At 46.4% G+C, this 24,217-nt stretch overlaps 1 protein-coding gene across 5 annotated transcripts in view; it reads right to left on the bottom strand.

Annotated features, from left to right (window-relative positions):
• Window positions 1-305: 305 nt before the first annotated feature.
• PCYT1A (phosphate cytidylyltransferase 1A, choline) overlaps window positions 306-24,217 on the bottom strand; it is a 185,770-nt gene continuing 161,858 nt past the window's right edge. For all 5 annotated transcript variants that reach the window (XM_085635974.1, XM_085635976.1, XM_085635975.1 and 2 more), the window contains 2 exons: window positions 5,107-5,295; window positions 306-1,595 (listed from right to left, as the gene is read on the bottom strand). In XM_085635974.1, the coding sequence (XP_085492100.1) occupies window positions 1,386-1,595; window positions 5,107-5,295 (399 nt within the window). In that variant the 3' untranslated portion in view covers window positions 306-1,385. The remainder of the gene's footprint in view (window positions 1,596-5,106; window positions 5,296-24,217) is intronic.

Below are 24,217 nucleotides of genomic sequence, written 5' to 3'. Positions count from 1 at the left end.
CTCGACTGCACTCGATTATAAGCAACTGCACAAACTAAGAATAAAAACCTTTATTTTTAATAAAATAAAACAACGCTGAGTGGACAATGTCATTATCGCATGTTATCTCTACATTCACTGTATCGGAGATTCCATCCCACACGCCCTCATAGGGTACCCCATGGCTTCTTTCGGTGGTATATATGGTTTATCTTTCAGTTTTTTTTTTTTAAAGAAGACGTGCTTTCAAGAGGTCTCACTTAAAGGCACTTGGTACATTGCTTACTAAAGAAGCTTGGAATTCATGAAAGCACACTACATTAATATGTTTTCAGAAGGAATTTTTATTTCCTACTCGGGTTAACATATACACATTGAAAAATGACAAACATTACACTGCACTGTCAAGAGGCAACTGGTGCTTTTCCTTCTGTCCTCAACAGGAGACACAGGAGACAGAAGCGACGACACACTGCACCCAAAACCCAAGTGCTTGCAATCTTCAGTGGGCGCCACCTGAGTGCAAGGAAAGTGCGCGCTCCGGCTCTTCGTGGCTGGCGGGACACTGGAGACGATACGGCGACCCACCCTCCAGAGTGTTCAGAGCCAGGCTCCATTTTGTGACACGAGTGGCACCCGTCTGTGACAACTCCCCCCTGCACTTTTGGAGGTGCACAGTGGTTCTGTTGTGCGGACCCAGCCCGCTATGAGGCACATAGGGTCCCACATACTTGTACCAGTTTCGAGTTCCCAATAGGACTGAGACACACCACTAATAGAACCCACGGCCCCGCTCCTCCTTGCTTTCATATGGCCACGTTTGTATGCGTTCGTTACTTGCTTTTGGTTTTACGGGCATTGCCCTCATCCAATCCCCAGCTTGCTCCTTATGGCAACATCCACAAATTGGGCTGCTTAGCTCCGAAAGAACCTGAAATCTCGAAAGTGGAAAGGAAATGGAATGGGGCCATTCATACAAGCAACTAAACTTTGTGTCCATTCAATAAATTTAGTGGTGTCCAGGAAAGGAAGAAAAAAACCCCCATAAAATCAGGATAAAAGCCCGAGGGATAAGTGAGGCCAAAAACCCTGAATTTTCGAGTGCCCAAATTATAAAACTACGTTTCAATTAAAACCACAGTTTTGTAAGATGAAAAGAAGGAAACGAGAGAATCCACAGCTAAATAAGGTTTAACAAAAGCTGGTTATTTTCTAGGGACACAAGTCCATGTTAAAGAGATGACAGCAACTACCCCAGTTCTCACTGGGTGTTTCATCCAAAGCTAATCCTTTCTTTTCTGGTTTCACTGTTGGCGAAGATAGTTCTTAGACGCCTCTGTTTCACTTCTCCTTTGGGCTTAGTGCAAGGCTACAAAGACCGAGTGAAGGCAGGCCACCCCGGCAGCTTAGTCCTCTTCGTCCTCGCTGATGTCGTAGGCAGCCGCCCCTTTGGACCGAGGAAGGTTGAGGGGTGAGGAGGATGGCGACATCTTAGTGGCGAACGGCCAGCGGAAGGCGGGCGAGGGGGAGCGCTCCCGCACAGGGCTGCTGCTGGGGCTCTGTTTGGGGCTGATTGCTTGGAGCATACGGCCTTTTCCCTCCTTAAGCATGTGTTTCTGAAAATTGAGAAAGGCAGAGCTCATGAGGCAAAAGAATCAGGAGATCTGAAAGGATCACACAAACATTGCAATAAACTGTTGACAAGGACCAACCCCAGGGTGCAGCTATGATTATGGGTAACTTTAGAGGTAAGAAAAGGAAAATGCTACTTACCACTATGCATCTGTTCTTGGCATGTAGAGCTGCAGATCCACATACTTTAGCATAGATCGCCATCTGGTGTTGGGCCCGGATGTTTGCACTTGTTTTTGTCTTAGAAAAGTCTTTGGAAGTCACAAGATAGGTGACTCCTCCTCTGGATGATAGTGCGCATGGGCATCGGCTCCATCTTCAGATTGTTTTTTCGCCAGCAGGGAAATTATGGAGTTTTGTGAGAAAAAGAAAAAGATGCCCATGTGTGCTGTATCTAAATAAGATAATACTGGAACTGATAAAGGTAGCCGGGGAGGTGGGTGGGCGTATGTGGATCTGCAGCTCTACACGCCAAGAACAGATGCATACTGGTAAGTAGCATTTTCCGTTTGAAGCATATGAGCTGCAGATCACATACTTTAGCATAGCTTATATAGCAGTACTCCTCCTTAGTGGTGATCACCAGTATCTGTTGCAGTAATTTGAAATAGTGTTTTGAGTACAGCCTGGCCCACACTAGCTTGTTGTTGCGTTTGCACATCTACACAATAATGTTTTGTGAATGTGTGCGGTGTAGACCATGTAGCTGCTTTGCAGATGTCATCTAAGGGAATGTTCCCTAAAAATGCCATGGGAGCCCCTATCTTTCAGGTAGAGTGGGCTTTAGGAGCAATGGATAATGTGCATTTTGCTTTGTGATAGCAAATTTGTATGTATTTGACGATCCATCTTGCAATACCAGATTTTGATATGGGATTGCCTTTATGTGATGGTGAGAAGGACACGAAAAGCTGTTTTGTGTTGCGAAAAGGCTTTGTTCTTTCAATATAATAAAGGAGTGCTCTCTTTGAAACTAGAGTATGAAGAGCTCTTTCTGCGACTGACTGTGGTTGCGAGAAGAATACTGGCAACTCTACAGACTGAGTGAGATGAAATGAAGAAATAACTTTAGGTAGGAATTTGGGATTTGTCCTGAGTACCACTTTGTTGTGATGGAGTTGAAAAAATGGTTCTTGAATAGTTAGTGCCTGTAATTCACTGACTCTAAGGGAAGTAATGGCTACAAGGAAAGCAACTTTCCATGTAAGAATTTGCAACTCGCATTTATGTAGAGGTTCAAATGGAGGGCCCATTAATCTTGTGAGAATGATATTTAAGTTCCACACTGGTGAGGGTGGTACCCTTGGAGGAATTAATCTTTTCAGGCCTTCCATAAATGCTTTGATGGCAGGTACTCTAAACAGTGATAGATGTTGTCTATTTTGTAAGTAGGCGGCTATTGCAGTGAGGTGTAACCTAATAGATGTGTATGCCAGATTACACCGTTGAAGATGTAGTAAGTAACATATGGTGTGTTGAATAGACACATCTAATGGGTTGATAGTGTTGATGGTACAATATATCACAAATCTTTTCCACTTGGCTGCGTAGCAGGCCCCAGTGGTGGGTCGTCTAGTTTCTTTTATAACATTGATACATTCAGGGGGTAGGTTAAGGTAACCAATATCTATGACCTCAGGAGCCAGATCGCTAGGTTGAGCTGTGCTGGGTCCGGGTGGCTGATCTCTCCATGGCTCTGGGTTAAGAGATGTGGGGAGAGATGTAGTTTTTGGTGCGGGACTACAGATAGTTCCAGTAACGTGGTGTACCACGGTTGTCTGGTCCATGTTGGAGCAACTAGGATGAGAGTCAGTGAGTGTCGCTGCAGTTTTCGCACCACTAGTGAAATGAGTGGGAGAGGTGGAAAGGTGTACGCAAATTTGCATGACCAATTCATCCATATCGCATTGCCTCTGGACAATGGGTGTGGATATCTGGCGGTGAAGCTTGGGCATTTGGCGTTTTCTTATGTGGCGAACAGATCCATCTCTGGTTGCCCCCACGTTAGGAAAAATGGTTGAAGAATTTGCGGATGAAGTTCCCACTCGTGCATCTGTTGCGTCTGATGACTTAACAGATCTGCTATGCTATTTTGAACTCCTGGAATGTGTTGGGCTAAGAGAAAAATGTTCTGTGGAATAGCCCATCTCCAAATGCTTTGTGCTAGTTGGGAGAGTTGCAGGGAGTGTGTCCCGCCTTGTTTCTGTATGTAATACATTGCTGTCATATTGTCGGTGCGGACTAGGACAGCTTTGCCCAGAATGTGTTTCTGGAAGGACTTTAATGCTAGAAATATGGCTAGTAACTCCAGGTAATTGATGTGGAGTAAACTTTTTTGAGGTGTCCACCTGTCCTGCATGGTGTGATGTAATAGATGAGCTCCCCAGCCAGAGAGCGATGCGTCCGCTGTTAGCACAATCTGTGGACCAGGCCCGATGAACGGTTGCCCTTTGGAAAGGTTTTTGGTGTTCCACCACTGCAGAGAGCGATGCATGCGACAGTCCACCAACACCAGATCTGTTAGCGGACCTTGAGCCTGGTTCCACTGACGTGCTAAACATTCCTGTAGCGGACGCATCTGGAGTCTTGCATGCGCATCGGAAGTTGTATTGTTCACGGTACCGAACTGGAGCGCGAGAAACACATCCGAGCCTGATAGCGGAAAAAAACGTTCTGAAGATGGAGCCAATGCCCATGCGCACTATCATCCAGTGGAGGAGTCACCTATCTCGTGACTTCCATAGACTTTTCTAAGACACAAACAAGTGGAAACATCCTGGCCCAACACCAGATGGCGATCTATGCTAAAGTATGTGATCTGCAGCTCATATGCCTCGAACATATAGATCTGTGCGGTTTTCATAGCCTCTGAAGCAACAGCATTGCTTCGAAGAAGGGTACTTAATAATAAGGGTATACAACATTACGCCACGAGTACAAGGGCTAGATCCAATTTTTAGATTTATTAGTGACTATGTAAATGATTCCCACTTGTGGACAATTTTTTTTAATGTATTCCATTCACACAGCCTCATAGTTTAGCAGAAACCCAGCTCTTTTGGACAAGGGTGGATGATGGACACCGAGAGCAGGTTTACCAATCCCTGCATCCATACCCGGCTCAGAATAGGGAGATAGGACTTCACACCAAGTGAAGGAAGGAACAGAATGAGATGTTGACGGCGAAAGGGACCGTCAGCCATTTTAAGAACACGCCCTAGGGCCACCTCAGGAAGCGCAGTACACTGCAATCTATGGAAGTCTTTCAATAGCTCGCTTCTAATTTTGGAGATTTGTTTGGATTCTTTGAGTCTAAGAAAGACCATAAAGATTTACCTGAAGGACTGCTAACACCATGGGGCTCCCTTTCACACAAACATGGAGGGGCTGAAGTTAGGGTCAGCATTCAGGCCATGTATGCTCAAAAGAAGGGAAAAGCGATCAAAAGCGCAGCAGGCTGCGACCCCCTGTTCAGAATCCCAGTAAAAGACTTACCAGGGCCCCTTCAGGTCCAAACATCTCCAGGAAGTTACCGATGAATTCCCGCGACTTCTCCTCCCACTTTTGAATGAGGTCGATGCTTTTCTCCTCCACCTTCTGGACAAACTCCTTGGACTTCTCCTCCACGTCCTTCACCTTCTTCTTCACCTTATCCACCCTCTCTTGTAAGTTGTATTTCTTCTCCTTTAGGAAACAGAAGACAATAGAAGACAGTGGCTCAAGTAAATAACCAAACCCAAAAACCATCAAACAATTCTGAATATTCCACGGTGATTCCACTACTGGTGGAAGCTCATATGATCTGCTCATGTGGTCTGTCAAAGCATTAATGCACGTTCTAAAGGGCTTTAACATGAGCTAATTGCCCACCGCCATAGTTATGCATCCCAATCCAAAAGTTAATATGCATAACAAGGTGAAAACAATTGTCCCAATGGAAATTAATGCTATTAGAACATACTCACCAGGAACAGTAGCTGTTCAGAAAAGTCCAGAAGGCTTTCTTTAAAGAAGCTAAGACTAATTGTGTGCTTTTGCTTCGTGACCTTGTTAAGCCATTTCTGTGAAGTGACATCATGAGTACCCTGAGCAGCATTACAAAGCACCAGAATCTTCTGAAAAAGCTTGGAGTTCGTACACTGTTTTATCGGCTTAGCAATCAGACACCACAAGCTTCAGAGTTGTGTAAGGGAGGTCTAAGTTAACAATGGGAGCTCTCGCTGTGAGCCTTCTTATAGGTCAGTTGATGGACAGTACATTATAAAGTGAAATACTACTCCAGGGGCAATCCCGCATCTAGCTGTAAGCGACATCTGATTCATCGAACAAATCTTGGACACAGTACCCTCAATAGTGATACTTTATTTATGAAACAGCTCTGCCCGCACCGCTACCCGGAGAATCCCTGCTTAAGAGAAGCAGATGATACTGAGAGAACAGCGGTCGGTGGGGAGGATGAGCTTTACTGGAGAGTCTCAGTCACTGCACGCCTCAGTATGGAGGCTAGGAGCGTGGGGTGACTTCGCGGAAGTTTTATTGGTCCGAAGAGCTGGAGGTAGAACGAGGAGGGATGTTAACGGATTACCTGAGGCTGAAGAGAAGGGTGTTCCAGGGGGCAGAGCTCAACGACGACAAACACAATTCACTATTTAAATGCAAAGAGGCCATAAGGGGATATTGAGTGATCGTCTGAGTCAGATAGACGTGGTAAGATAGTGATGGATTAAACACCCAGCAACGTGTTGACTCTTAGTGCATCCAACCAGGAGTTGAAGGAGGCAATGGAGCTCAAGAGCTTTAACAGGGTATTGGTAGAGAAGATGTGGACTTTCCAGGACATTTATAAGGCTTTTTGAACGCTTTGACAAGGAGTACGTTTCGCAGGTGACCAGAAAATGGCTTATGGCAGAGCTGGATGTGGGAGACAAAAGAGGGCCGTAGGATCTTATGTTGTGAGTCAAAAGGATCGCGAGTTTAGGGCACAGAGGTAAGGAAGAATAACATCTGTGATGCTAGAGGAATGGTAAAATAGTGGCCCTTGGAGTACTGGAAAGCAGACAAACAGGCAAGTATAAGCAACACCCGCTCCACCAAAGAACAAGCAGGAATCAGCTCTGCTCAATCACACACAAACCAGAAGTCTGGCAATCCGGTTGGGTTAAACCCTGTACCACATGGCTGTTTAAGGATCCCACCTAGGGAATTGGAAAGCGATGTCAACCTCGTAGTGAAAAAAAAAAAATACGTTTTCTTTTAAATAACCCTCACACAACAGGGTTACCCCTTGGTGGCATGCTTCACCATGGGGTTCTTCCCTAACCTGCTATGGAAAGGGGCGTGCTACAACCGATGCTGCGGGGCTCGCGAGTGCCATTGGGTAGGAGGCACCAGCAGGCTGCACAAGACCAAGTAACAAAGAAGACTCAGAAAACATCCATGCAACAGGAATGAGCCCCAAACATCGGTTTGATGCACTGAATATCGCAGACTCCCTAAAGGGGTGGTATGTACTTGTATGCCACCGTATCTAGAACGGCCTCTATAACGAAAATCCTCTGCACGGACTGAAGGAGGGGTTTCAGCACATTGACAAAGAACCCCAAAGAGGACAGCAGGGAGACAGTTGTCTGCAGGCGGTCCACAAATGACTGGGGGAGTCCACATTGAAAAATCAATCATCCATCAAGGTACAAGAATACATGTGCCCCAACCTGCGAAGAAGAGCCATGACCACCGTCAGCAGCTTTGTACATACCTAGGGGGGGTTGAGGTCAGGCTGAAATGCAGGGTGGTAAACAGGCAATGTTCTGACCCCACCATGAAGTGGAGGTAACGCCTGTGGAATGAAAGGACAGATACATGAAAGTAATCCTCCTGCCAGTCGAAGGAGACCATCCTATCCCCAAGATCTAGGGCAAAGACAACTTGGGCAAGGGTTAATATCTTTAATTTGCCCTTTCAAAAGCAGGCACTCAGGAACTGACGGTCCAAAATCAGCCTGAGACTTTGAAAAACCTGCAGGACCTGCCCACTGACTGAGGTAACAATACACCAGCCAGGGAGACAAAAACATTCTGCAGCATAGCGGCTGCAGAAGGCCCTCCAAGGGGGAATCAGAGAATCTTGGCATATGTCAGAGCAAGTGAAGAGACACAGGAGGACAGACCTCACTGGTGGCCACGGTCGCTGCCATCATCACGCCCCAAGCACCTAGAAAGGGACAGCCTCTGAAAAGAGTGAGATGGCTGCCTCTAGCAGCCATCTCTAGGAGTAACTTTTAAACTTATGTTAATGTTGGTGGAACTGGCAGGCCAGAGATAGCACGCCAAGACGCAGGCCAATGACAACTACCTTCTAATCACTCCAATGCAGAATTTGCCTGGAGCCATCAAACGGCAGATCAATAAGGCATGCCTGCACATCCCTGAAAAAAGTAGTATCGCACATCCAGGCATGATAGTGAAAAAAAAGTTATTTACCTTCGGTAACGCCTTATCTGGTAGAGCCTCTATCCAGTCACAGATTTCTTACCTTAGAATGTTGCCCAGGCATCAGACTGGATCCGGACGATTTTCGAGCACTACCCCTGCGTGACCACATGCCCTGTGGGCATCAGCTTCCAGCTGGGGGATGGGTTTGGAGTGAGACAACTGGCGAGAAGTCAGGCCCTTAGATTGCAGACTGTACGATCTGTCTCTGGAGTGATAAGGAGAGATCAGCTGCCTGGAAATCTTGTGCTTCTGCTAAGACTTTTTTCAACTTCATCTTGGTCTTGCTGGAAGATGGTGATCTGCCCCAGGACTTGAATCACAACCAACTTCATTTCATGTGTTCGGCAACATACAGATTTGCGTCCCGTTTCCTTGGTCATCGGAAGCGACAAGGGGCATTTGCCACATGACTTCTAATCATGCTTGGAACCAACACACCAAAGATAGACAACATGCAGGTCTGCACCCAGCATCTGCCTCCTGTATGTGTGGCACAGCATGAAGCCAGTGGTCTTTGGGTGTGGGCGGCAGCATTACATAACCTCTATCACACTGTCCATAAATGTTTTGGAGGTTTGTAAAGCACTGAGAAAAGTTTAGGAAGAGCGCTGCAGATTTCCAAAGGGCATGGAAGAAAAGGTACAGTAACTTCACAGTAGGAACGTGGCTTTCGCAGAGACCGATCACAGTGCGGGGCAATTTCTAAAAAGAATTTTTGGATTCAGTCTGGTATCTGGGGGATTTCAAAAGGTGATGAATCTGCCTTTAGAAGTATTATCCATCAAAAGAAAGATCACAATGGCACATACAATCTTTCTGAGCGCAAGTCCACAGTGAATCCTGTCAACCCAACCTTCATGAATAACTGAACAACCCAGTTCAGAAAGACAAGACTGTACATGCTAGCTAATATTTCTCAGGTGTTGTTTTTTTATGCAGTGTTTTTTTCAAACCAAATGTATTTTCTTAAAAAATAACCACATATTAGAGTGCATTTACACCTTATGTTGCATCATAAGTCAAGTAAGGAAGTATTTATAAATACAGAGCGTGCTGCTGGCATCTATCTTCTGCCTGGCACAACAGTATAGATGGAGTTTATGCACAAACAATTAACTTTTGCCCATAGACTTTCCGGTTTTCTGTGCTCTCGTGTGTCAGCCCTCAAAATCTTCTGCAGAGGTGCCTCTGGCAGGGTGTCTAAAGTAGTCCATCATCGATTGTGCCTGCAGAGATGAAGTGCAGCGACAGTGTTCGAAGCTTCTTCATCTCCTGCTGCGCCAATAGCGCCCGAGTCCAGACAGTGATCATCGGCACACCGCTCTGTCAGCAGCCCTTCTCTAGGTCTGGCTTGGCAGTACGTCTACCAGAGCTTTTACCGCTTTCCTTTCAAAAATATAAATATAGTGGCCTTCAAATGAGTAAACATATCACGTCTCATGATGTTGTCTTTTAGATGTGTCCTTCTGTCCACTAAGAAGTGTGTCCATTGCAGTGCTTGAGGTGAGGAGTTTAGCACATATGACGGGGACTTTTTGGGGAATGTACAAGCCATCTTGAGCAGGAAGGCTTTTCCTCGTCTAAAAACACTAATCTCTGTTGCTAGAGACAGATTGCACCTCAATAAGGTTAGCCTGTACCAGACAAAAGGTTAAGGCAGTGTGCCGTACCCCCTCTGCTTTCTGTTCGAGTGAGTCAGGGTTCATGGGGCACTGTGGGAAGCCAATCTGGAAGCCTATGAAACAGCTTGTAGGCAGGGGTGTGGAATTCCTATTGCCCGACGCCCAGGACATATTGTTGGGGTCAAGGACAACAAGTTTTCATGTGTATTTTGTCCTTGGGATAAGTAGGCCCAACCCCCTGCAGCACAAACTCTTTGGCTGCCAGTTTATAGTACCGCATTATGGATCAGGGATCGGCATTGTCTGCAGTTAAGGTAACATTTGTGTGTTCATATGTTAATGCTGTTCAAACTTTTATTTAAGGTTCATTAATGCAAAGCCTTTATTATTAGGGTGCGCGTAAGGAAATGTTGCAAGCTCGGACTGAACTACTGACAGCGATTACAGCATAAACATGTGTAAACACGCTATCAAAGTTTAGCAGTATGAGGCTATACATAATGCTCCCACAATGCTCTTGGATTAGATGCAAATATTTGCAGAAGCTTGAAAGCAAGATGGATAATGTTTTGCTTTTAAAATAAAATGATCACAAAACAATTATACTAGGGAACAAACATTTTGCTAAACTGCTGTAACATTTTAGGTACCATTGCTTTGCAGCATCATTTATAAAATCTGTTGATGCATGGTAGTATTTCCCAAAAATATTCCTAATGGAAAATCAGTGTAACCAGTTTCAACAAGATTATGGGAAACATCAAAATAAACAAGCACTGGCAAAGTCAGTGGGTCTGACATTGGTGGTCAGCCTTTTAGTTTTGTCAATGTGTGTCTTGTTTTTGTAAAACCTTATTGGTGTGGGAGCTGCCGGGCCCTCACCTTTGTTACAAGCATTGGCAAAAAGCACACATTGCCACATTAGTTTCTGCCACTGAACAAAACTACTTTGCGTGCCAATATGCTCCTTGTGAAACAGCAAAATGCGGTCACTAATAGTAAAGCCAGCCGATCGAGAGATAAAATAATAACAAATACAAAAGGTCTTGGTTAACGCCAGACCTAATTAGGGGCCCAATTATTAAAGAAACCTCAAAAGTGCACCCATAGTATATCTCCTTGCAGATGTACGGCTTTCATGAACTCACAATAATTTACAGAAGTTGGTCAAGAAATCGTAGTAATAGAAAATATTTGTAAACTGCATTTTAGCATGAGCAAACATGCATGTGTAGATTTTCTCATGCGAAAATCTGTTGAGCGTTTGCAAGTTCACTTTCCCTCCATTCACATTTTTCCCAACCCTGGAAGATGTTTTACGTCTGCCATTGTCAGGAGTAAATTTCCAACCTTTCTCAGTATGGGAAAAAATAAAAGAAGCGTTGGTGAAAACCCTTAAAACATGCAAGTTAGTAGGTTTGTACAGACTCAAAAGGGCATTCCAATCCTAGGACTATTGCTTACCACTACCTTCAGCCCCAGTATGTAGATCTGCGGACACGTGGCAATATAGTAGAACTGCTAGTATACAAACACTACTATGGTAGGAGCTGTGTCATAATAAGAGAGGCTATATCAGAGCTCTTATATAATGAGATTGCTGCCATAATTTGTCGCTACACTACATGGCACAAAAGGGACAGGTGGATTTTGTTACAGGACAAGCAGATTTATGAAGCAACCTGCCCCATGGACAAGTAAATAGTTTTATTAAATTCCACACCCATGTTGAAGGAATTCTATGCACTACCAGTCTGCAGGGAGGTGGGCAGAGAGTTAAGTAGTCGCAGCACATAATGCTGCTACTGCCATCTTCACATCCTGAAAAGCTATAAAAACTAACTGCTGAGACAAAGTATTGTATGAACTCTGGTACTGCCTCTGCAGTAGTAGGTGAAGGAACTTAAAGCACCAATGTAGAAACCGGTCCTAGGAAGCTTGTTTCCGGTCCAGGGAAGGCATGGCTTGGCAGTTCGGGCTGGACTGTTCCCATGAGGCACAGGGTCAGACTGATTTGCATATGGCCATGTCTGAACTGGGGTGGCAGAGTGGGCTAAAGAACGGTGATGGATCAAACCCAGATCTGTTGACTGGGTGTGAGTGTTTGATTGGTTCTGATGCTCCGTCCATCACCACCCCCTTTTGTACCGCCAAGTCAACATAATGTTATTTGTTTTTATAACCAGGGCTGCTGCCCCCATTGCTGCATTCCGTAGCCAACGTGCTTGATAGATCAACCATAATAACTCATCGAGTGGCAAAGAGGGGTGTTTGGATAAATTACCATGGGACATTTATGGGAAAATCTGAAAGAGGGCTACAGGATCTAACCGGTTATTGCCAGAACAAGGGAACCTTTGGAAGGTAAAAGGCACATGGTAATTAAAGGAACTAATACATACAATGATTCTAACATCTGGCTTGATTTATTTGAACAGAATAATACAATTGTTGTCCATATAGAGATTTACATAATGATTCTACATTGTATTCTATATAGATAGTGTCACAGCTTTTAGGTGCCAACATCCAAGACAGAAAAGAGCGGAAGAAAAAAAGTTGATGGGACGGAATGCGGAACAATGCAAACATTCACCCCGAGTCACAGATCTGGATTTAATCCATTGTTCTTTTGCTCACCAAGCCACCCCAGTTTGGACCCAGCCATATGCAAATCAGCCTTGACCCCGTTCCTCATGGGGCAGTCCAGCCTGAACAGCCAGGCAGGGTCTTCCCTGGACAGGAAATAAGCATCCTAGGACTGGTTTCGGGGCATCACCCCATATCAGCCAGGCTAGCTTAACTCCAGTGGTGCAGTGAGCTGATTGGTTCTGATGCTCCGTCCATCACCACCCCCTTTTGTACCGCTTTGTTTGCCATAAGTTGGCAGGGTATGCTCAGACGTGAGTCCCTTGCTCACTTTGCCTCTGGATTCAAGCAAGCCTGGCTGAAGACGGCTGAAATGCCAGAAACCGGTCCTAGGATGCTTGTTTCCGGTCCAGGGAAGACATGGCTTGGCAGTTTGGGCTGGACTGTTCCCATGAGGCACAGTGTCAGACTGATTTGCATATGGTCATGTCTGAACTGGGGTGGCAGAGTGGGCTAAAGAACGGTGATGGATAAAACCCAGATCTGTTGACTGGGTGTGAGTGTTTGATTGGTTCTGATGCTCCGTCCATCACCACCCCCTTTTGTACCGCTCGGGACTCACGTCAGGGCAAGATGGAAGCACACATAACACTACTGCAAGAAATTGCGGACTTTGTGGCAGAAAGTGCACTTGTTCTGTTGGAATACATTTTGACTACATTTGGTACTAATTAGGCAGAACTGGTGATAGTATTAGGGAAGGCAGTCTGAAGGCTCCGAATGACTTTGTAGGCGAACGTTGTTGACATAAACGATCAATTGCCTGTCAACCCCAGAGGTACAGTCATCTGACTGGCAGGGAACAGGCTGGTAAGACTCAAACAGGAGAAGCTGGTGACTTTACACATGGTATTCCTACCAGTCTTTAGGAAGGGCATTATTCATAACAAAAAGAGCGTGCGACAGCATCGTAATTCTGGGTAAGTGGTACATAAGGTGGAACCAAGAGGAAAAATGGGCTCAAAAGTACCAGGGATCGCAAGTCAGAAGACGACTGCCCTCAAGGTAACCGGCACAAGTGTGTTAGGATGACTTACATTATAGCCAAAGAGAGTTGAGATTAGGGCAAACTAAAAGAGTTTCAACAACAGATTTGATCAACTGAAATTCACATTTAGAGACAATATTTGTATATGAAATGAGGAGGAGTTGTGGAAATTGCCCTTAAGTAAAACAGCAAACACAAATGAGAAACAGTCATTTGGCGAACTCTACTAGTCCTCTGCTGCGAAGAGCTGGACTGGATTAGGATTTCAATGAGACCAAGGACTGAGATGAACTGACCGTAGGGCTAGCCACGCTGATCCTGATAATTACTCAGACTCCACAGTGCACCACATTTATATTATGAAACCTTGTTAGTTACAATGCACAAGTTATTAGTTCCGATGTACTTTGAGTTGACTTTGCTTCAGGCATCTTGGCACATCCGCAAATGTTCCAGAAATGGTGTTTGAACAGAAAGCTATGAGATCAGCCAAGGGGAAGGAGGCATCTCTTGCTTTGTGCCACTAGTTGCAGTGTTGAAGGCGATGAATGATTGGAGCACGTGACTGTATATTGGTAAACAGATCCGCTTTGCGGATGCCCATTAATCCGGGTCACATGATGCTCTGGCATGTAGACCCGCCTCTTCTAAGGCAAGCGTCCTGGAGCCACCATGTCTTAATTGCATTGGTGTGGAGTCATTTGAACTGATATATATATATCCTGATACTTTGGCAATACGTTTTCATAACTGAATATTGAGCAGACGTGGCTAACTACCCCCAATAAAAATATTAATCATACAATAAATGGACACAAAAGAAAGGTAACCAATCACAGCAATATGGCAGACATAGGATTACAGAGGATTATAAAGCGGAACTCCGTGACTGAGAAAAAGGTTACGAGGTGGTACGAGATGTCAATCTCGACGATTACGGAGGAAACTCAAGAGCGGATTAAGAAGGATTAGTGGTCGGCTTCCACCAGTGGGTCCACTCAGGTGGCCAAGCCATGGAGCCATGGCTCCGCCTCAGTACAGAGGACAATACAGTTAACAAGAGGGAGTCACAAGTAGTCAAGCACCAAAGGCATGTAGCAAGTCCAAAACTTACAAGTAGCATCTGCAATATTAATCTGTGAAGTCCATATAAACCCAGATGAAATTAATTTGGAGAGTAAGCTGCAAAATAGTGCGCGATGTGGAGAAATCTTTTATAGACAAATCGTAGTAGGATGTATCTGCCCCATTGAGCAGATGAGCTTCACTGCCAGGACAAGCAACGTGGACAATGTACTGTCTCTCTGCACACTATAACATTTTTTTTAAATAGAATAATAAAAACATCTACACTCTGAGCAGCCCTGAGACTCTATAGTTATTTGTATCAATGGTCTTTGATAAGGTCGGCTGAAAACTGCTGCCAGAAACAGTTGTCCATATAGCAATCGACCAACCACTGCTAACTAGCACTCGTGCTAAACTTTTTATCTTGAGGGTAAAGGTTTGCCTCAGCAGAGATGGGCCTCAATCTCGTGAAATCAATATAGTGAATGATGGGAAACAAGAACGGGTGCACACAACAATGTTGTGTCATATGTATTTATCAAATATAGTCATTGTTGGGGTCTGTAGAGTGCAAACAATCACACACTAGATGTACATTGGTGCTAGAAAACACAAAGGTCACAAAACTACAGAGTCACTTGCTACAGAGAACAGCAAATAAGGGCATCAGAAAAAGAGCCAGGATTTTAGAAGTTTGTGAAATTTGGCCTCGTCCGCTCTTAGGGTTTAAACGAAACTTGGGAATCCTGAGTGAGAATTTGCCTTTGGATAGGAGACCTCTGATAGGACGATAGTGCTGAAAGTGCCTAGTAAATTGAGAACAACAGAAGCGAACACTACCTTATGGATTAGGCATACTGACTTGAAGAGCATACTTTCATTACAGACAGTCAATGCAAGGAAACAAGTAGTGTTTAACCGCACAACACGTGTAATGATGCCGATAGGATCCGCCATCCTATTTAGTAGTGTTTGACGGCACACCACGTGTAATGCTGCCGATAGGATCCGCCATCCTATTTAGTAGTGTTTAACCGCACACCACGTGTAATGTTGCCGATAGGATCCGCCATCCTATTTAGTAGTGTTTGACGGCACACTACGTGTAATGCTGCCGATAGGATCCGCCATCCTATTTAGTAGTGTTTGATGGCACACCACGTGTAATGTTGCCGATAGGATCCGCCATTCTATTTAGTAGTGTTTAACCGCACACCATGTGTAATGCTGCCGATAGGATCCGCCATCCTATTTAGTAGTGTTTGACGGCACACCACGTGTAATGCTGCCGATAGGATCCGCCATTCTATTTAGTAGTGTTTGACGGCACACCACGTGTAATGCTGCCGATAGGATCCGCCATCCTATTTAGTAGCGTTTGACGGCACACCACGTGTAATGCTGCCGATAGGATCCGCCATTCTATTTAGTAGCGTTTGACGGCACACCACGTGTAATGTTGCCGATAGGATCCGCCATTCTATTTAGTAGTGTTTGACGGCACACCACGTGTAATGTTGCCGATAGGACCCACCATCCTATTTAGTAGCGTTTGACGGCACACCACATGTAATGTTGCCGATAGGATCCGCCATTCTATTTAGTAGTGTTCGACGGCACACCACGCGTAATGCTGCCGATAGGATCCGCCATTCTATTTAGTAGCGTTTGACGGCACACCACGTGTAATGCTGCCGATAGGATCCGCCATTCTATTTAGTAGCGTTTGACGGCACACCACGTGTAATGCTGCCGATAGGATCCGCCATTCTATTTAGTAGTGTTTGACGGCACACCACGTGTAATGTTGCCGATAGGATCCGCCATCCTATTTAGTAGTGTTTGACGGCACACCACGTGTAATGTTGCCGATAGGATCTGCCATTCTATTTAGTAGCGTTTGACGGCACACCACGTGTAATGTTGCCGATAGGATCCGCCATTCTATTTAGTAGTGTTTGACGGCACACCACGTGTAATGTTGCCGATAGGACCCACCATCCTATTTAGTAGCGTTTGACGGCACACCACGTGTAATGTTGCCGATAGGATCCGCCATTCTATTTAGTAGCGTTCGACGGCACACCACGTGTAATGCTGCCGATAGGATCCGCCATTCTATTTAGTAGCGTTTGACGGCACACCACGTGTAATGCTGCCGATAGGATCCGCCATTCTATTTAGTAGTGTTTGACGGCACACCACGTGTAAAGCTGCCGATAGGATCTGCCATCCTATTTAGTAGTGTTTGAGGGCACACCACGTGTAATGCTGCCGATAGGATCCGCCATCCTATTTAGTAGTGTTTAACCGCACACCACGTGTAATGTTGCCGATAGGATCCGCCATCCTATTTAGTAGTGTTTGACGGCACACTACGTGTAATGCTGCCGATAGGATCCGCCATCCTATTTAGTAGTGTTTGATGGCACACCACGTGTAATGTTGCCGATAGGATCCGCCATTCTATTTAGTAGTGTTTAACCGCACACCATGTGTAATGCTGCCGATAGGATCCGCCATCCTATTTAGTAGTGTTTGACGGCACACCACGTGTAATTTTGCCGATAGGACCCACCATCCTATTTAGTAGCGTTTGACGGCACACCACGTGTAATGTTGCCGATAGGATCCGCCATTCTATTTAGTAGCGTTTGACGGCACACCACGTGTAATGTTGCCGATAGGATCCGCCATTCTATTTAGTAGTGTTCGACGGCACACCACGTGTAATGCTGCCGATAGGATCCGCCATCCTATTTAGTAGCGTTTGACGGCATACCACGTGTAATGCTGCCGATAGGATCCGCCATTCTATTTAGTAGCGTTTGACGGCACACCACGTGTAATGCTGCCGATAGGATCCGCCATTCTATTTAGTAGCGTTTGACGGCACACCACGTGTAATGCTGCCGATAGGATCCGCCATTCTATTTAGTAGTGTTTGACGGCACACCACGTGTAATGTTGCCGATAGGACCCACCATCCTATTTAGTAGTGTTTGACGGCACACCACGTGTAATCTTGCCGATAGGATCCGCCATCCTATTTAGTAGTGTTTGACGGCACACCACGTGTATGGCTGCCGATAGGATCCGCCATTCTATGTAGTAGTGTTTGACGGCACACCACGTGTATGGCTGCCGATAGGATCCGCCATTCTATTTAGTAGTGTTCAACGGCACACCACGTGTAATGCTGCCGATAGGACCCACCATCCTATTTAGTTGCGTTTGACGGCACACCACGTGTATGGCTGCCGATAGGATCCGCCATTCTATTTAGTAGTGTTTGACGGCACACCATGTGTAAAGCTGCCGATAGGATCTGCCATCCTATTTAGTAGTGTTTGAGGGCACACCACGTGTAATGCTGCCGATAGGATCCGCCATCCTATTTAGTAGTGTTTGACGGCACACCACGTGTAATGCTGCCGATAGGATCTGCCATTCTATTTAGTAGCGTTTGACGGCACACCACGTGTAATGTTGCCGATAGGATCCGCCATTCTATTTAGTAGTGTTTGACAGCACACCACGTGTAATGCTGCCGATAGGATCCGCCATCCTATTTAGTAGTGTTTGACGGCACACCACGTGTAATGCTGCCGATAGGATCTGCCATCCTATTTAGTAGTGTTTGAGGGCACACCACGTGTAATGCTGCCGATAGGATCCGCCATCCTATTTAGTAGTGTTTGAGGGCACACCACGTGTAATGCTGCCGATAGGATCCGCCATCCTATTTAGTAGTGTTTGACGGCACACCACGTGTAATGCTGCCGATAGGATCCGCCATTCTATTTAGTAGCGTTTGACGGCACACCACGTGTAATGTTGCCGATAGTATCTGCCATCCTATTTAGTAGTGTTTGAGGGCACACCACGTGTAATGCTGCCGATAGGATCCGCCATCCTATTTAGTAGTGTTTGATGGCACACCACGTGTAATGCTGCCGATAGGATCCGCCATCCTATTTAGTAGCGTTTGACGGCACACCACGTGTAATGTTGCCGATAGGATCCGCCATCCTATTTAGTAGTGTTTGACAACACACCACGTGTAATGTTGCCGATAGGATCCGCCATCCTATTTAGTAGTGTTTGACGGCACACCACGTGTATGGCTGCCGATAGGATCCGCCATCCTATTTAGTAGTGTTTGACGGCACACCACGTGTATGGCTGCCGATAGGATCCGCCATCCTATTTAGTAGTGTTTGACGGCACGCCCCGTGTAATGCTGCCGATAGGATCCGCCATCCTATTTAGTAGTGTTTGACGGCACACCACATGTAATGCTGCCGATAGGATCCGCCATCCTATTTAGTAGTGTTGGACGTCACACCACGTGTAATGTTGCCGATAGGATCCGCCATCCTATTTAGTAGTGTTTGACGGCACACCACGTGTAATGTTGCCGATAGGATCCGCCATCCTATTTAGTAGTGTTTGACGGCACACCACGTGTGTGGCTGCCGATAGGATCCACCATCCTATTTAGTAGCGTTTGACGGCACGCCCCGTGTAATGCTGCCGATAGGATTCCGCCATCCTATTTAGTAGTGTTTGACGGCACACCACGTGTAATGCTGCCGATAGGATCCGCCATCCTATTTAGTAGTGTTGGACGTCACACCACGTGTAATGTTGCCGATAGGATCCGCCATCCTATTTAGTAGTGTTTGACGGCACGCTCCGTGTAATGTTGCCGATAGGATCCGCCATCCTATTTAGTAGTGTTTGACGGCACACCACGTGTAATGCTGGCGATAGGATCCGCCATCCTATTTAGTAGTGTTGGACGTCACACCACGTGTAATGTTGCCGATAGGATCCGCCATCCTATTTAGTAGTGTTTGACGGCACGCCCCGTGTAATGTTGCCGATAGGATCCGCCATCCTATTTAGTAGTGTTGGACGGGACACCACGTGTAATGCTGCCGATAGGATCCGCCATCCTATTTAGTAGTGTTGGACGGGACACCACGTGTAATGCTGCCGATAGGATCCGCCATCCTATTTAGTAGTGTTGGACGGGACACCACGTGTAATGCTGCCGATAGGATCCGCCATCCTATTTAGTAGCGTTTGACGGCACACCATGTGTAATGTTGCCGATAGGATCCGCCATTCTATTTAGTAGTGTTGGACGGGACACCACGTGTAATGCTGCCGATAGGATCCGCCATTCTATTTAGTAGTGTTGGACGGGACACCACGTGTAATGCTGCCGATAGGATCCGCCATTCTATTTAGTAGTGTTCGACGGCACACCACGTGTAATGCTGCCGATAGGATCCGCCATTCTATTTAGTAGTGTTGGACGGGACACCACGTGTAATGCTGCCGATAGGATCCGCCATTCTATTTAGTAGTGTTCGACGGCACACCACGTGTATGGCTGCCGATAGGATCCGCCATTCTATTTAGTAGTGTTCGACGGCACACCACGTGTAATGCTGCCGATAGGACCCACCATCCTATTTAGTTGCGTTTGACGGCACACCACGTGTAATGCTGCCGATAGGATCCGCCATCCTATTTAGTAGTGTTGGTCGTCACACCACGTGTAATGTTGCCGATAGGATCCGCCATCCTATTTAGTAGTGTTTGACGGCACACCACGTGTGTGGCTGCCGATAGGATCCGCCATCCTATTTAGTAGCGTTTGACGGCACGCCCCGTGTAATGCTGCCGATAGGATCCGCCATCCTATTTAGTAGTGTTTGACGGCACACCACGTGTAATGCTGCCGATAGGATCCGCCATCCTATTTAGTAGTGTGGGACGTCACACCACGTGTAATGTTGCCGATAGGATCCGCCATCCTATTTAGTAGTGTTTGACGGCACACCACATGTAATGCTGGCGATAGGATCCGCCATCCTATTTAGTAGTGTTGGACGTCACACCACGTGTAATGCTGCCGATAGGATCCGCCATTCTATTTAGTAGTGTTGGACGGGACACCACGTGTAATGCTGCCGATAGGATCCGCCATTCTATTTAGTAGTGTTGGACGGGACACCATGTGTAATGCTGGCGATAGGATCCGCCATCCTATTTAGTAGTGTTGGACAGGACACCACGTGTAATGCTGCCGATAGGACCCACCATCCTATTTAGTAGTGTTTGACGGCACACCACGTGTATGGCTGCCGATAGGATCCGCCATTCTATTTAGCAGTGTTTGACGGCACACCACGTGTAATCTTGCCGATAGGATCCGCCATCCTATTTAGTAGTGTTTGACGGCACACCACGTGTATGGCTGCCGATAGGATCCGCCATTCTATGTAGTAGTGTTTGACGGCACACCACGTGTATGGCTGCCGATAGGATCCGCCATTCTATTTAGTAGTGTTCGACGGCACACCACGTGTAATGCTGCCGATAGGACCCACCATCCTATTTAGTTTCGTTTGACGGCACACCACGTGTATGGCTGCCGATAGGATCCGCCATTCTATTTAGTAGTGTTTGACGGCACACCATGTGTAAAGCTGCCGATAGGATCTGCCATCCTATTTAGTAGTGTTTGAGGGCACACCACGTGTAATGCTGCCGATAGGATCCGCCATCCTATTTAGTAGTGTTTGACGGCACACCACGTGTAATGCTGCCGATAGGATCTGCCATTCTATTTAGTAGCGTTTGACGGCACACCACGTGTAATGTTGCCGATAGGATCCGCCATTCTATTTAGTAGTGTTTGACAGCACACCACGTGTAATGCTGCCGATAGGATCCGCCATCCTATTTAGTAGTGTTTGACGGCACACCACGTGTAATGCTGCCGATAGGATCTGCCATCCTATTTAGTAGTGTTTGAGGGCACACCACGTGTAATGCTGCCGATAGGATCCGCCATCCTATTTAGTAGTGTTTGACGGCACACCACGTGTAATGCTGCCGATAGGATCCGCCATCCTATTTAGTAGTGTTTGACGGCACACCACGTGTAATGCTGCCGATAGGATCCGCCATTCTATTTAGTAGCGTTTGACGGCACACCACGTGTAATGTTGCCGATAGTATCTGCCATCCTATTTAGTAGTGTTTGAGGGCACAACACGTGTAATGCTGCCGATAGGATCCGCCATCCTATTTAGTAGTGTTTGACGGCACACCACGTGTAATGCTGCCGATAGGATCCGCCATTCTATTTAGTAGCGTTTGACGGCACACCACGTGTAATGTTGCCGATAGTATCTGCCATCCTATTTAGTAGTGTTTGAGGGCACACCACGTGTAATGCTGCCGATAGGATCCGCCATCCTATTTAGTAGCGTTTGACGGCACACCACGTGTAATGTTGCCGATAGGATCCGCCATCCTATTTAGTAGTGTTTGACAGCACACCACGTGTAATGTTGCCGATAGGATCCGCCATCCTATTTAGTAGTGTTTGACGGCACACAACGTGTATGGCTGCCGATAGGATCCGCCATCCTATTTAGTAGTGTTTGACGGCACACCACGTGTAATGCTGCCGATAGGATCCACCATCCTATTTAGTAGTGTTTGACGGCACACCACGTGTAATGCTGCCGATAGGATCCGCCATCCTATTTAGTAGTGTTGGACGTCACACCACGTGTAATGTTGCCGATAGGATCCGCCATCCTATTTAGTAGTGTTTGACGGCACACCACGTGTAATGTTGCCGATAGGATCCGCCATCCTATTTAGTAGTGTTTGACGGCACGCCCCGTGTAATGCTGCCGATAGGATCCGCCATCCTATTTAGTAGTGTTTGACGGCACACCACGTGTAATGCTGCCGATAGGATCCGCCATCCTATTTAGTAGTGTTGGACGTCACACCACGTGTAATGTTGCCGATAGGATCCGCCATCCTATTTAGTAGTGTTTGACGGCACGCCCCGTGTAATGTTGCCGATAGGATCCGCCATCCTATTTAGTAGTGTTTGACGGCACACCACGTGTAATGCTGGCGATAGGATCCGCCATCCTATTTAGTAGTGTTGGACGTCACACCACGTGTAATGTTGCCGATAGGATCCGCCATCCTATTTAGTAGTGTTTGACGGCACGCCCCGTGTAATGTTGCCGATAGGATGGCGGATCCTATTTAGTAGTGTTTGACGGCACACCACGTGTAATACTGGCGATAGGATCCGCCATCCTATTTAGTAGTGTTGGACGGGACACCACGTGTAATGCTGCCGATAGGATCCGCCATCCTATTTAGTAGTGTTGGACGGGACACCACGTGTAATGCTGCCGATAGGATCCGCCATTCTATTTAGTAGTGTTGGACGGGACACCACGTGTAATGCTGCCGATAGGATCCGCCATTCTATTTAGTAGTGTTCGACGGCACACCACGTGTAATGCTGCCGATAGGATCCGCCATTCTATTTAGTTGCGTTAGAAGGCACACCACGTGTATGGCTGCCGATAGGATCCGCCATTCTAATTAGTAGTGTTTGACGGCACACCACGTGTAATGTTGCCGATAGGATCCGCCATTCTATTTAGTAGCGTTTGACGGCACGCCCCGTGTAATGCTGCCGATAGGATCCGCCATTCTATTTAGTAGTGTTCGACGGCACACCACGTGTAATGCTGCCGATAGGACCCACCATCCTATTTAGTTGCGTTTGACGGCACACCACGTGTATGGCTGCCGATAGGATCCGCCATTCTATTTAGTAGTGTTTGACGGCACACCATGTGTAAAGCTGCCGATAGGATCCACCATCCTATTTAGTAGTGTTGGACGTCACACCACGTGTAATGCTGCCGATAGGATCCGCCATCCTATTTAGTAGTGTTTGACGGCACACCACGTGTAATGCTGCCGATAGGATCCGCCATCCTATTTAGTAGTGTTTGACGGCACACCACGTGTAATGTTGCCGATAGGATCCGCCATCCTATTTAGTAGTGTTGGACGGCACACCACGTGTAATGTTGCCGATAGGATCCGCCATTCTATTTAGTAGCGTTTGACGGCACACCACATGTAATGTTGCCTATAGGATCCGCCATCCTATTTAGTAGTGTTGGACGGGACAGCATGTGGAGCGCAGCCGATGGATCCTGAAAGATCAAAGCAGCAGAGATGGTGTTGTCGCCACAGCAGTGCAAGTCATCAAGAGATGGAGCGACAGTGAGCTTGGTGCAGAAATCAGGAGGAAAGTCCATTTGTACCGGATGTAAAAGAGCAGTTTTTAGTGATAACCAATAACAAGTTAAAAACAGCCTCCTCTTACAGGTTGGCCTGATAAGGCAGCTGCAAAATGGGCTGATTTGATAGGATTTTGTGATCAGATGCTTACCTCTGTGGCCAAGATGTTGAAGCCCTCATGCTGCACTGCATCGAGAACTATTACTGTTGCGACTCAAACTAGGCCTCATCTATTTACGCATGTAAGTAGAGGTAGTTTATTTACTGCAAACCTAGCTCGAAGTAGAGGGGCCCTGTACAAGGTGGAAAGGTACCTTACACTACTGAGAAGGGGGGGTGGGGGGGAGGGTGGCTATAAAGTGGTGAGGTGAATGTTCTTAGAAGAAGCGAACCTTTAAATATTTTTTTATTGAAGCAGGAGAACTGATGTGTTCCTGAGTTCACTTAATTCTCTAATTGCCCTACCTACCCCTGTGGAGAAATGCTGTTTACCAAACAGACTTGAGGAGCTTTCTAGCTCTACGCAGCGATCCATGCTCCCAAATCAGCTGGATAAAAAACAAATAAACATACAGGCTACTTGTGTTTAACTGTGAGATCCAGGTACAGCGCCGATTTACTGCTCAAAG

Source organism: Triturus cristatus, chromosome 11 (assembly GCF_964204655.1).
Source record: "Triturus cristatus chromosome 11, aTriCri1.1, whole genome shotgun sequence".
NCBI classification, from domain to species: Eukaryota; Metazoa; Chordata; class Amphibia; order Caudata; family Salamandridae; genus Triturus; species Triturus cristatus.
Note: the sequence above shows the minus strand (reverse complement) of the source record. Positions and strands in the feature narration are given on the sequence as shown.